At 36.7% G+C, this 12,687-nt stretch overlaps 1 protein-coding gene across 2 annotated transcripts; it reads right to left on the bottom strand.

The window, feature by feature from the left end:
• Positions 1 to 603: 603 nt before the first annotated feature.
• On the bottom strand, positions 604 to 12,429 carry LOC119982211 (calmodulin-binding transcription activator 2-like). Of its 2 annotated transcripts, none has more exons than XM_038825459.1 (13): positions 12,140 to 12,429; positions 10,247 to 10,366; positions 9,564 to 9,679; positions 9,269 to 9,357; positions 9,014 to 9,056; positions 7,054 to 7,183; positions 6,766 to 6,891; positions 6,352 to 6,614; positions 5,166 to 5,687; positions 3,780 to 4,471; positions 2,655 to 3,228; positions 1,799 to 2,113; positions 604 to 1,097 (listed from the first exon to the last, which is right to left on the bottom strand). In XM_038825459.1, exons 1-13 carry the CDS (start codon positions 12,177 to 12,179, stop codon positions 984 to 986), a joined length of 3,144 nt encoding a protein of 1,047 aa, XP_038681387.1. In that variant the 5' UTR covers positions 12,180 to 12,429; the 3' UTR covers positions 604 to 983. The 2 variants fall into 2 exon arrangements, with proteins under 2 accessions (XP_038681387.1, XP_038681388.1); XM_038825460.1 differs by having other exon boundaries at positions 6,352 to 6,611.
• Positions 12,430 to 12,687: the final 258 nt, after the last annotated feature.

Genomic DNA, 12,687 nt, shown 5'->3' with positions numbered 1-12,687 from the left:
TTTGGAGTGTGGTTCTCTCAAGATTCATATTAATTGGTTTTAGAGGCTACACCACGTCTCTTAGTTGCAATCATGCAGCGCAGGTGGTGAGTAGTGACATTGACATAGTAGGATTACGGAGCTTATGGAATGTTACAATCTCAAATCCAACATCAGAAGTGTGGGGTGTGGGGTTTATATGGACATTGGACTCTCCAACCTCACAAGTTAAGCTTTCAGGGTGTTATTCTCCCAAATACATATCAATAGCTGATAAGTTGTATATTCCATATTTTCTTGTACATGAAACTAGAGAAATGTTGCTCGACTGTGCAGTTGAATTGGGTGGAATCATTTGGCTTAGGTGCAACTCACTTTGACATGATTTCTTGTTTCTTTTCCGTGTAGTCAGTAGAGATCTTACCGTTTGACTTGGGACTGTGCATCCCAAGGAAGCTACCCCCAAGGCGGTTCGATCAGTATTAAACCAATTGATGGGGGGTCTTATTGCAAGTACTAAACCAATTGATACTACCTTGTGCTTTATACTATACAATCAGGTAAAAAAAAAGTCACAATCTTCCTGAAGGCTGAAAGATATCAAATAGCACATACATACACATGTAACGCAAAATCTTTCCCACACAATAGACTACAAGAAATTCCAAGTTAACAATCAATAATTACTGCTATTCCTCCAATTCTTCCATTTTAAGTAATTATATTATACAAGAAGTCATTAACTCAAATCAAATAAATTACTATTACATAAGCCCCATAATGCGTGCCAAAACTAAAGAGTCGCATAATTTAAAGTCGTAGATTCTAACAAAGTGTACAACTAGTATATCATGCGCCTGCAAACCTTCGATCCTATCATGGAGCATTTGCTGCTTTGATTAGATATCATACACACAGACAAAATGAAGTTAGGCTCTTCATAATCCTGCAATGAAAAGTGACCCACCTATGTACACGGAACAAATCAGAGATGTTACAGGGTTTCAATCGAACGCTATAGACATGAAATTGTCATCATCCAAAAGTGAATCAATATTGACAAGGTCTTCTTCATCATCTGCCGTTCCTTCAGAATTCGTTAATACCATATCAGACACCTGATAAAAACCACCATTGAAGGGCAATGCATTAGGACATCTGTTGATGGTAATAAAACTTGAAAGCTTGGTGTTTCTTAGACTTGGACTAGGACTAAGTTATATCCAAATTGAAAACAAAAGTTCTATTAACAAATGAGATAAAACTCTCAAACATAGATCACTGACTGTGACAAACATCAACAGTTCGCAAGGAGAAACACCAACTTCAGTCTCTGATCTCATCAAGATCAAAACAAGTTAGCCAAGGCAACCTTGGACTGATTTTATGGCCGTTTATTGATGAGTGGTGAAGTAGAAAATATGCCAAAAAATGGAAAATCTATTTTGGTTAAGGGCTTCATAATCTTGGCACACATCTCAAGAATTTGCAACAGCTAAACAAGAGCTTGTAGAATGCTCAGTAACCTCTAGTAACTAAAAGTGAGCAATGGATGACTACCAGCAAAAAAAAAACAAACGGAATATATCCTAAAGAGAGAAAAAAAATTAAATGGGTTTGTCTAACACTAATAGCAATGAAGAGAGAATTCTGAACTTTCCTCAAACGGAATAAGTAAAACAATTGAGGTATGGTGTCAAGCAAGTAGTAACCCTTAATTAGTAGTTAAGGATAAAATTGACCAGTAGTAAAATCAAAGGCTATTGAGCTTGCAAAGTTAACATTTAAAAAAAAAAAAAAAAACACGACATATATATACCTTCGATTCACGGAACCCTTCTACTACAGTCAGCAGCCTACGGTATTGAGCTCGTCCCTCAGGATACTGAACCATGGACTTCACCCTGGTGAGTGCTTTTTGTAACCTTTCCTCAGTTTGTTTTCTTCCTTCCTTGAGAAAATCATAATCATCCTCTTTCGAGGGCAAGCAAGGTGGATCCGGTATTACATCTCGTCGAAATCCTCGCAAACCACTCCCTTTCCGCCTCCAGCGCAATATTACTTTCTCCAGAATTCCTACTGACCAGGTAATTGCCCTATATTGTTTCCTTACTTGGTGTCCCCTCACATGGGCCTTCACATAATTGATATTTAAAAGTCAGTACGAAACATAATGCTCAAAGAATGACACTCTATACAAGAATGATTTCCCAACAACATTACCATTGTTCAGCAATTAAATGTATAACTTCAAATTTTAGCATAATAAAGTAGATTACAAAGCCATTTACAGACCAGCGTGACTAAATGAGTACAAGGTGAAAAGTAGCCTCAGTAACAAACCATATTGTTATACATAGAAATAACCATACATCATTCCATAATTCTTGAAATCCAAGAAGATGATTTCCATGCCCATACTAATAACTAAATAACCAATTATTGAAAAGGATCACAAATTCACTAGAACAACCCGTGGTATCTGTCTTGCAAACGGATTCTTTCAAAATAAAAGCAATAGTTGCTGATGCAGAACGAAAGGGAAGTTCCTAACAGCATAATGGAATTATTCAAAGAATTTATGATGAGATCAATGAAGTTGAAAATAATAGTAGAAGGGACATCTAAAGACAACAAAAAAAATTAAAACTTGATAAAGGTATAAAGAAAATAACCTGAATTTTTACAATTCTTTGTCGAATTATCAGGAATTCTTTTCTCTTCTTCCATCCACGAAACTTCTTTTGGATGTGTATTGCAGCAGAATGAGCCATACCATCAGGCTTTCGTGACTTTGCAGCTACAACTGAAAGAGCAAGCTCATCTGACAGACCAAATTCATCATCCTCATACTCAGTTATTTGTTTCCGCTGGAACGATTGCAACCTAAATACTTGATGTATGCGATTAGCTGCTTGGGTGGCGTTACAGACAGCAGTAAGTGAATCCTTCAGTGACAGTACATCTAGGACATCACCATAGTTAACAGGAGTTGCAGTCCGCTCTGAAACAGTTTGCACAGCTTTTGTTCCTGAGACCTCCTGTGCACCGTCTTCTTTGGGATCATTCATAGTAAGGGATGAAAGGTAGCTGGTCAAAGAAACCTCTGCAAGAAAACCTGAAATCCCTTTGTGCCCATTGCCAGAAGCAAGGTCTGCAGGTGGTCTGCCCAAAGGAAATTCTGGAGATGGATCTGTCAATGCTCCAGGTGCTGCACCCAGAGAAACAAGGACAGCAACCGTCTGCTCTCTGAAGTTTTGAGTCCAGGGAAAAACAACCACAAACAACAAATTAGAAGTTTTATGGAAAACCATGTTGAGCATAAGCCCAATAATAAACTAAAAATGTTTATAATGTAATTAAAGTGATCCATAAGTACTTTATTTGCAAATGGACAAAGCAATATGCAGCTCAAGCACTGATATAGACAAGGACGGCCGTCAGTGATTATGTTCAGAAGTCAAACGTAAAACAATTCACAAGACAACATAAGTTATGAGAGCATAAACCCGGGTAGATAATGCAATCAATCCTAAAGGGAGTTTATCAGGAATCTATCATTCCTTTAGTTGCAAATTATGAAACAAAATTTAGCTTCAAGCTTTACACAGTTTCGTTTATTAAAGCTGAGATTGATAAAAAACAATTAGTCTCAATAAGACTTTGTATCACCGCAGAGAAAGAAGGGGAGGCAGGGTATTCTGTCCAAAAGCTTTTTAATTTTTACATCATAACAAAAGACTACGCATAATAACATCAACATATATCATAAAGGAGGGAAAAAGATCAAGAGGACTTGCCTGCCGCAGAAGGCAGCCCAATGGAGTGCAGTCCATCCATTCGCATCACGGAAATTGATACTAACTCCAGCCGTTACAGTTGGTTTTATGGCCCAATCATAACCAAGAGCAGCTGCTAAATGCAATGTACCCTGTCCATCAACATCTAATACACTTGGCCCTTTACCACCTTCAATTACTTTATGGAAGAGCCACGAGTACAACTTCTCTTTCGTCAGCCACTGAAAGAGATGCTCTTTCACGTTGTGTTGAGACAAATCCTTTTGCGATACTCGTTCTACCATGGGGTAACTTTCCTCTTCATCCCTTAATAACATAAGTTTCCCAATTAAGTTTTGCTTCTCCCTCGCATCTTCAAAGAGGTTATTTGGAGAGCTTGTAGATCTCAGAGATAGTAATCTAACAAGTTGCATGTGAAGAAGCATTTCATCTGTACTTCCACCATATATATCCGTGACATCAACATCTTTAGCAGAGCCCAAACAAAAATCAAATTCTCGCACCTCACTACAAGCAAACCTGTTGGAACAGGTCACATACAAAGGAACTCTTCCATCTTTATGAGGTGGAGCATGGCAACAAAGAATACCATCTCCCAGAACCTCTGCTGGAACCTCCACTTCCCCAAACATGCATGACCAGCTATATTTTGCCCCCTCTTGACGCCTCAAAAATGTTCCAGTGATAAGAACCTGTGTCATGGTAAATATAATGAGAAGACTTTTCAACTCTGACAAGATGAGCACTATAGAAACAATTAATTTGGAGAGATGGGGATAAAACATTATGTAGCCAAGTTATAATACAAATAATTATAACATTATGCCATCTAAGGCTTCTCCTAAAGTTACCTTCTTCTCCTGACCGGTTATCCAGTCACCCTCTTTAACACTGTTCATAGTCTGAAAATTTTGGTCAAATGCACTAAATATGACGAGGCTTCAACAGGTTCTAAATTTTTCATTAGATAAAGAACTTTTAGCTGGAGATTAATCGGGAAGAACAAATATCAGATCCGAGGAGCAGTATTCAATTGATCCCCATGTCTGTGACTTGGATGATATGGATTGAGAACAGTGTTCGAGAACAAGGATTCTTCAAGTTCTCTTAGATACCAGGGATTAATTGTCTTTTGTTTTGGTGATTTTTTTTCTTCTGGGAATGTAATTGATGATATAAATCTTTTCTCATTGTAATCCTTACGTTCCCCCCTGGTGCTTTAATAAAATTTTTCCAACCAAACAAAAATGATGGCCAATACAAAAAGGCCATTATGAAGCCCAATGAGCTTTAATGAATGTAAACATCTAGTAATTTCATGAGAAATATACACAATGTATGCCTAAATGCTAACTTGCAATTGTAAACGGAGGATAGATATCATACCTCAGATTCCGAGTCTGTATAGCTCCACTTTGGTGAAAAATCAGCAATGCTGAAAAGCTGGTCCTGGGAGAGAGAGGGACTCATTGAGGACTCATCAACTACATCTCCACATTCAACAGTGCTCCATGTAATGCCAGATGAGGACTGCATCTGCAAATCATCGACCTCCACAAGTTCTTTATCAACCCACCGAGAGAAACTGTCAACCTTTTTCAAGCCTTCTTCTCTATCTAATAATGATTGTTTTACAATTAAAGAATAGTTGATGTTTCCTTCCAGGGTCATATCATTCTTGGAATTTGATTTTGTTGCAATTGCTTCTGCATCTACCAGCTGCTTTTGAAGTGCCTGCTCGTTCTCCTGAGCACTGCAATTATAAAACGGCTCCAATATATTCTGCATATTTGCAAGATGTGGTCCTTGTTCAAAGATACTGGTATCGAAATCATATCCCAGCTCCAAATTCGACTGTGGGTCCATGGAGTGCCCAGGGAAATGCATGGAACCGCTTTCAAATGGAATCTGGAAGGGAAAGTTTCAATTGACAAATAAAACCCTGATTGGATTAAGAAAAGTATATATCTGTGATGCTCAATACATTCCCAGAGATACTTGAGGGAGGCAAAACTAAATGCCTCAGTTAATGATAGCATTCTTATCATTTCTTCAGTTATCAATCATCCATGTCGTACATTCTGAAATCAAGTAAACTAATAATTGGATATCTTTCATGGGGAAAAATGGGCACAGTGGCAAACTCACTTCATATTGAAGTCAAAGGTTAAAACCATGACACCACAGTATAAGGAGCCATGTGCACTTAATTGTGTCTCTTTTAACATTCTAGTAAACTTTAACTGGAAAAAATAATCAACATTCCCTGGTCTATGGAAAATATATGTGAAATTAAGCTTACCAACTCCATATTAATGCTTCGGAAAATTCTAACAGATGCAGAAACATAGTAACATACCCAGATAAATCATTCTTAAATTACATTCCTTTAAATCTTGGTCAAAATATTATTATGAACTTGATATTTGAAGAAGAGTTCTAGATAGCCAATTCAGAGAAATCCTATAAGCAAACTTTGAACTCTGCTACACGCGGTTCAGCTTATCATTTTATTTAAAATCGAGTAAACATACCGACGCAGTACGAAAATAGTAGAAACAGCGTTAATTACCTGCCAGCTGGATTCGCTAGGCATAGATCTAACAGCAGCTCCCCCTGCTAAAAGCTCTCCAAACAATACACTCTCTTCTTCAAGCATGACTCCCATGCTACCAGCTTGGTTAGAAGACACATTTACATGAGAAGGTAGATTATCATATCCCTTTGTACACTGCTCAAAAATATCCTCCCAAGAAGCTAAATTTTGAGACTCCATTATTTGAGTACCACCATCATTATTTCTAGGTCCATCCACACGACGTGCAACAGCGCCTACTTCGGGAATAAGAGTTCAAGTATACCATTAAATACCAACAGCAGATCATATAGAAGTTACTAAAAGGCATTACATAAAGGACAGAAATCTAAAAGTAGGGAAGCACTCTCTGGTTAAGAAGAAAAACTGCAATAACTATAAACATGGTACCTGAGCTAGGATGCATAGCAGAAGAGTGTCTGAGGTCAGCATTTATAGTGTCCATCATAGTACTTTTTTGCATTTGAAGTGATTCGGGATATGAGTGGCATCTAGAACTTGCTTGGTGGATATCCTCTACATTAAATTGCAATATAAGTCAAAATTAAGAATTGTTGCATGGCAGATGAGCGCACTGGCATTACCGCAATTAAATTAGAATATTCAGCACAATAAGGTAATTTCTTCCTGGAGGTGAGAGATATGTAAGCAGTATTTGCAAATCAAGGCAGAAATTACCTGAATCAGCATCTTCACATAGTGAGGATAGTGTACTTGTTGGACTTGTTGAATCCGTGTTTACTGAAGGCTCGTGGCTATGATTTTGCTGAAAGCTAAAATTCAAAGGACTGCCATTCGCCCTGTTACCCTGATTGAAAAGTAAACCAGATAATCCATGTATAAAATTCAATGGTGAATATGTTCACTAGATTATATAAGTATAAAATGAGGGGAAACAATGAAAAGAACTCAACAATGAATCTGGATGGTTGGTTGGGAACTTGGGATAATGTACAAAAAATTTGAAGATTTATAAACAATAGACAACCAGAGTACCACAAAGGGGATATCTGAAAAATTAAAAATTTATTATTCTTCAAACAAATTCTGCATTTCTTCATACTGCTGATATTGATATCCGATTGAAGGCTTTCCCAATTTATGAACATTATTTGCACCCCATTTTTTACTAAGTACACCCCACTCTAATGTATTTTTAAAGGGTTAATGGAGTGTACTTAGTCAAAAAGGGGTGCAAATAATGTTCATCTTAAATTTAACTATACTGTCTGTAATAGTATACCTGCTAACCAAAACTGAGATATTGAGAATTGTTCTTTCTTAATGGAGTCCAGAGGCCAAGACTTGAATTTTGGATTCTTCTGTCTTGTTTGGAGGTTAGACGCAAGTTATCTATGGGGAAAGTTGTTTTTGCAAAATACAATTTCACCAGTAAGAGATCCATGAGGAGTGAATTAGGGAAGATGATTAATAAAGAATGGGATAATCCTTGTGTGCATTTTTATAGAGAGCATAAACAGAACTTCTACCCTGCTTTAACCAGGATATTAGAGTGGAATCTCTTCATTGAAATCGCCTTTATCCTGATCTTTACATTACCTGAGATAAGGATGTGGTGATCTCTAACAAGATGCTGCTGATGAAGTTATAATGAGGGATATGAATTTTGTTCTATAAGGCCAACTTTGAGAATGAGAGAGGTTTACACATTTCTCTAATTTGATTTACAATGTGGGGTGAATTTACAATAGTTATATCCAAATGGAAACTTGATGAACAGGAAATTTTCAGAGTGCAATTACCCATGCATCCTAAATAGAAAGACAAGAGAGTCAAAAATTGATATTTGAGAGTTGACGATTTGAAAATTGATAATATTGGTGTAAAATATTATAGAGGCGAATTAATATGTGGCCTAAGTTGCAAGGGTGCAACCTAGATGTCACAAGTTCAATTCCTGGAAGCAACCTCTCCACAAATTATGTGGGGGCGAGGTCAGCCAACATTGTCTATCCCCGACTCCACCCACTGCCAGAGCCTTGTGCTAGGGAGTTGTTTAACTTTTTTAAAGAGTTGACAATAGATAATCTTGGCCAAAAGCTAATTATTATGGACTTTCTTAACCATTTTAGTGATGAAAATTATGAAAACCAACAAAAACCTTGGTTAATATAAGCTATTTCAAGTAAATAAAAACAATATAAGGAATCAGTTCGCCAATTAGTGTTGCATTGTAGTTGAGTTGGATGGTTTGGAGGTGGCTTACAGAATTAAGTTTCTTGGGTAGTCACTGAGACAATTGGAGATGAGTTATGGGCTTGAAGGAGTTTCTCTCACTAATTTAGTCCCTCTCCCTATTTGGTGGGAGAGGAACAGGAGAACATGTGCCAAATAGTTTCCCATCTCAACCTCAAAGATATATGGCCCTTTTTAGTAATAATGTTGTAGTTTTTAAATAGGGAGGGGGGGGAGAGAGAGAGAGAACACTCCCAGTGGAGTTGCACCCGCTAATGTCAAATTTGAGTACAAATGGCAAAGAGTACCAATTTTTCCTATCTTTCCTATTATACTGACATATTAAAACTTATGGACAAGCCTGTTTTCCAAATTCAATAAAATTGGGAAGAGTTGATCATAGCATAAAAAAGAATGATGAAGAATGACAAGTATAAAGTACCTTAACTTCCAAGTAGTGAACAAAAACTATGTGCATTAGCTCCCTGCAACATTGGACAAGATTATAAATGAGAAATCCCATCACAAAATATTATATTAAGGAATCAGAATAAATTTTTCTAAAAAAAAAAAAAAAAGAATAATTTGGTTTTGACTTTTTAGTACCACAGAATTACAAGCATCACAGAAATTGTCATTTACAAAATGGGCTCAGAAAAAACCTTCAACACGGGGAAAAAAAAAAGTTCATACTTACTGCTCAAGCATCCAGTAACTGCGCCTCTGAAAGTTCTCATTCTCTTCACCATGGGCATAGTAGCAATGAAGTACATCAACACTTCCAACCTAAAAGTGCTTGAGCCATCAGAATTAAATACATCTTCTTTTCAAAACCAACTCTTCATTTGATGTATGTAAAGTTACTAACAATACAAACCAAGATGATTTGAACCACTAAATAGCTCAGTTATTTGTTTATTATAAAGAACATTATAAATTGCGCTATAGTAACACCTGTTTACTCAAGATGCAATGTCCTTCTGAAAACATACCTTCAGCTTCTCATGAGCTTCCTTAACAGTTTTTCCATCCTTTTTCTTCCTCCAAATATGACCATCCTTTCTAAAGTATCTTAACACCTTTCTATCGAAAAGAAAAAGTGAACCACCTGACATTGTTCCACAAAAGGGGAGAAGGAAGATAAGAGGTCAAAAATTCATGCATTTCTATGCCAAGATTATCCCAAATATGACAAAATAAATAAAACAAATGTTCAGAGTGGAGAGTACATTGTTCCATGGCCAACTGGTGGAAAATAAAAGAGAAGGAGTGGGGGGGGAGACAAACAAAAGAGGGAATTACATAAATGGTTTTATACATGAAATAACATATTCAACCAAAATAGAAATGAAAACAAAAAAATTAGAAATTTATTTTTTTTGTTGGCAAGTATATTAATGGGCTCCAAAAAAGGGAACTTAGAAAAAACTAAACTGCCTCGTTACAAGAGAACCCATAGGACTAGGAAATCAAGTAGCTAAGCCCTGACTTTCCTACTAGGCGTTTTTGCATTAACATGGCTCCACAGACAGCACTGGAAACAAAAAACAATAAGGATCTAAGTGATAATGTTAGAGGCCTCAAGGTCAATGCAATAAGTCTAGACAATATGCAACCACCATATAAACAGAAATGATAGTAATTCAACTGTATCATATTATTTCAATGATCATACTTGGTGGCCTGTTTGGAGGCTCTGAAGAGATATGGAATTTCTGAAAATTGCGAAGAATTTCACAGATTTCAGCAGGTCTCAACCATCGATGTTGGGCTTCTAATTGTAATTGCTGCGTATCTGCACAGAAATAAAACTATCAATTACTTAAAAGGTTTTGGAAGCAAACTACAAGAAGGTGAACAACTGATCGAGTGTTACTGTAGTGTAACAGCAATTTCCCCAGAAAATTCATACATCAGGAAGACATCCATTAAGGTAGAATTTAGAACTTCAGGGACTAACGAATAGTATCTGGCCAGGGCCAGCGCCAGGGTAAGGGTATAATGTAAACCTCCTCACCAAATAATGATTGCTCAGTAATAATAATGTGAAGTCCTTTTCCCTTTCGTACACAACAATCTTAGTTTCATTATAGATTTCAATCCCAATCATGTCAACAACCAGCTGATCATAGATATTCAAGCATCCACCAAACACAACAGGGTACCAAATTCAATCAGCTATTCAAAAAAAAAATCAATCACACAACATATAACCGTTCAAGTGTCCTAGTTCTTTCTATTTGTGTAGTCCTGTATCACTGCTGGGCAAATTTCTTCTCTGAATTATAAATCACGATGAATAACGACATTAACTCTTTCATGACCAGCTGACACAACATCATTTTGCACTTCCTCTCATATCTTTATGACCCCTAAAAACTTGAAATTGACAGGTGTCATTTGAATTTTGCTTCAAGCAAAGTTCCATGACTTAACAGTTCACATATACACATTGATGTAGGAAGTAATACAAAGAATTAGAAATTTTTCTGCATTTCATTAACAGCATGCACTACAATTTTCTTGCACGGGGTTTAAGTATGTAACTTTTAGGCTTGGGTCCTTCAGTAGTTAGGAGTTTAATTAATATTCTAGTCTACCTTATCTGTACAGGGTTAGAAGTTAAAACTACTTTATTTTATGAGGAAGTCCTTCCATTTTAGCCCTAGTCAGCCGATTCTTTTTTCCTAATAAATCAGAAGAAGTTCAATTTCTACCTTCAGACTAGGATTTATTTCGGCAAATAAGGTAGTTTCATACACATAATTTCCAGTAGAGGTGCTCAAATAAACTTTCTTTGCATAATTTTCCCAAAGAAAGAAAATCATCTGCAACTCCACCAAAGTCTCTTCAGAGGATAAATTTTGGGAAGGACTTCATCATAAGACATCTATTTGTTTCATCTATTTGCTCACATGGATGAATTTGTTCACAAAATGCATTGCAACTATATGTCAGATTTTGTATGGAGGGGCCTTCCAATAGGACACCAGATTGTTCCTACTGGACCTACTCTGTACACCACTCATTCGACCTGTCGGCTTCCTTATTCAAACACACTTTTAAGGCCACTTAGACCACTCTGAACATTATTATTCATAACCATTCATACCGCAGAAGTTAGATTACTTTCATACAGCTTTTATCTCTACACAATGCTTCACAAAGAAATAAGCTTATCAAATAACCACGCCTAATTCAATAATTAGTCCCCATGCACCGCATAAGCCTCCATTGAAAAACTAATCAATATTGATCAACAGTTTCTTCTGAAATAATCCATTCGTCCCGATTACCATCCCCTGACCAAGCTCCAAACGAACTTTCTTCAGTAACTGAGCTTTGCACACACATACACAAAGTACATAAAATTGATTGATTTCTAGGAAAGAAGGTTCAGAGAAACACGTATAAAGAAACAGAGAATTGACGGAATGATCAATCCATCGAAATTAGGAGGAAATTACATATCTCAAATTTTTAAAAAGCAAACAGATCTAAACCACAACCATTGAAAACAAATAAAATAAAATAAACGATTAAGAAAAAGGACTTTGAAAAATCTGACCTAATCGAGGACCAATTCCGTACGATCCACGATCCGCCATGAGAAAGAGAAAGTGACCGATGCAGAGAAGCTGACTGAAGCTAAGCAATCCGATTAAGTTTAGAGGGAGGAACGGCCTCTCCTATTCAGAGATTTTTGCTTTTCTTTTTCGTTCTTCTCTTTTTTATTTCTTATTTGGAGTCAAGTCAGCTTCTTTGAATCTGAAATGTGAACGGGAAAAGTGTGGGGTTTTGTAAAGATGCGGGAGTCGAGGCTTTTTCGGGTTTTTCTGGGGAAGGCAGACGAAACAAGGAGGAAAGTGTCGCTCTTTCTTATTTAAGGGGATAATTGGATGAAGATGGCTCTTGTAATTCGAAGAATATGTCAACCAACTCCCTCTACTATATTTTGTTTCATACAAGTCTATAATTTGCGTATCAATTTGCTCAATACTTTAAGATGTGTGGATACACTTGACAATACACTCCAAAATATTTCAAAGATATTGTCGAGCACTCCAATCCAATACACTCACAATGAGACATGTGTTGGAAAATGATAGTCAACTA

Source organism: Tripterygium wilfordii, chromosome 17 (assembly GCF_013401445.1).
Source record: "Tripterygium wilfordii isolate XIE 37 chromosome 17, ASM1340144v1, whole genome shotgun sequence".
Classification (NCBI taxonomy): domain Eukaryota; kingdom Viridiplantae; phylum Streptophyta; class Magnoliopsida; order Celastrales; family Celastraceae; genus Tripterygium; species Tripterygium wilfordii.
Note: the sequence above shows the minus strand (reverse complement) of the source record. Positions and strands in the feature narration are given on the sequence as shown.

What these genes read in the sequence shown, in the direction of transcription:
- LOC119982211 (XM_038825459.1), bottom strand. Translation starts at nt 12,179, where the DNA reads ATGGCGGATCGTGGATCGTACGGAATTGGTCCTCGATTAG. An exon ending in CGGAATTGGTCCTCGATTAG is followed by an intron (nt 10,367 to 12,139) that starts GTCAGATTTTTC and finishes ATTTCTGTGCAG; the next exon opens with ATACGCAGCAATTACAATTA. An exon ending in TGCTATGCATCCTAGCTCAG is followed by an intron (nt 6,615 to 6,765) that starts GTACCATGTTTA and finishes TTATTCCCGAAG; the next exon opens with TAGGCGCTGTTGCACGTCGT.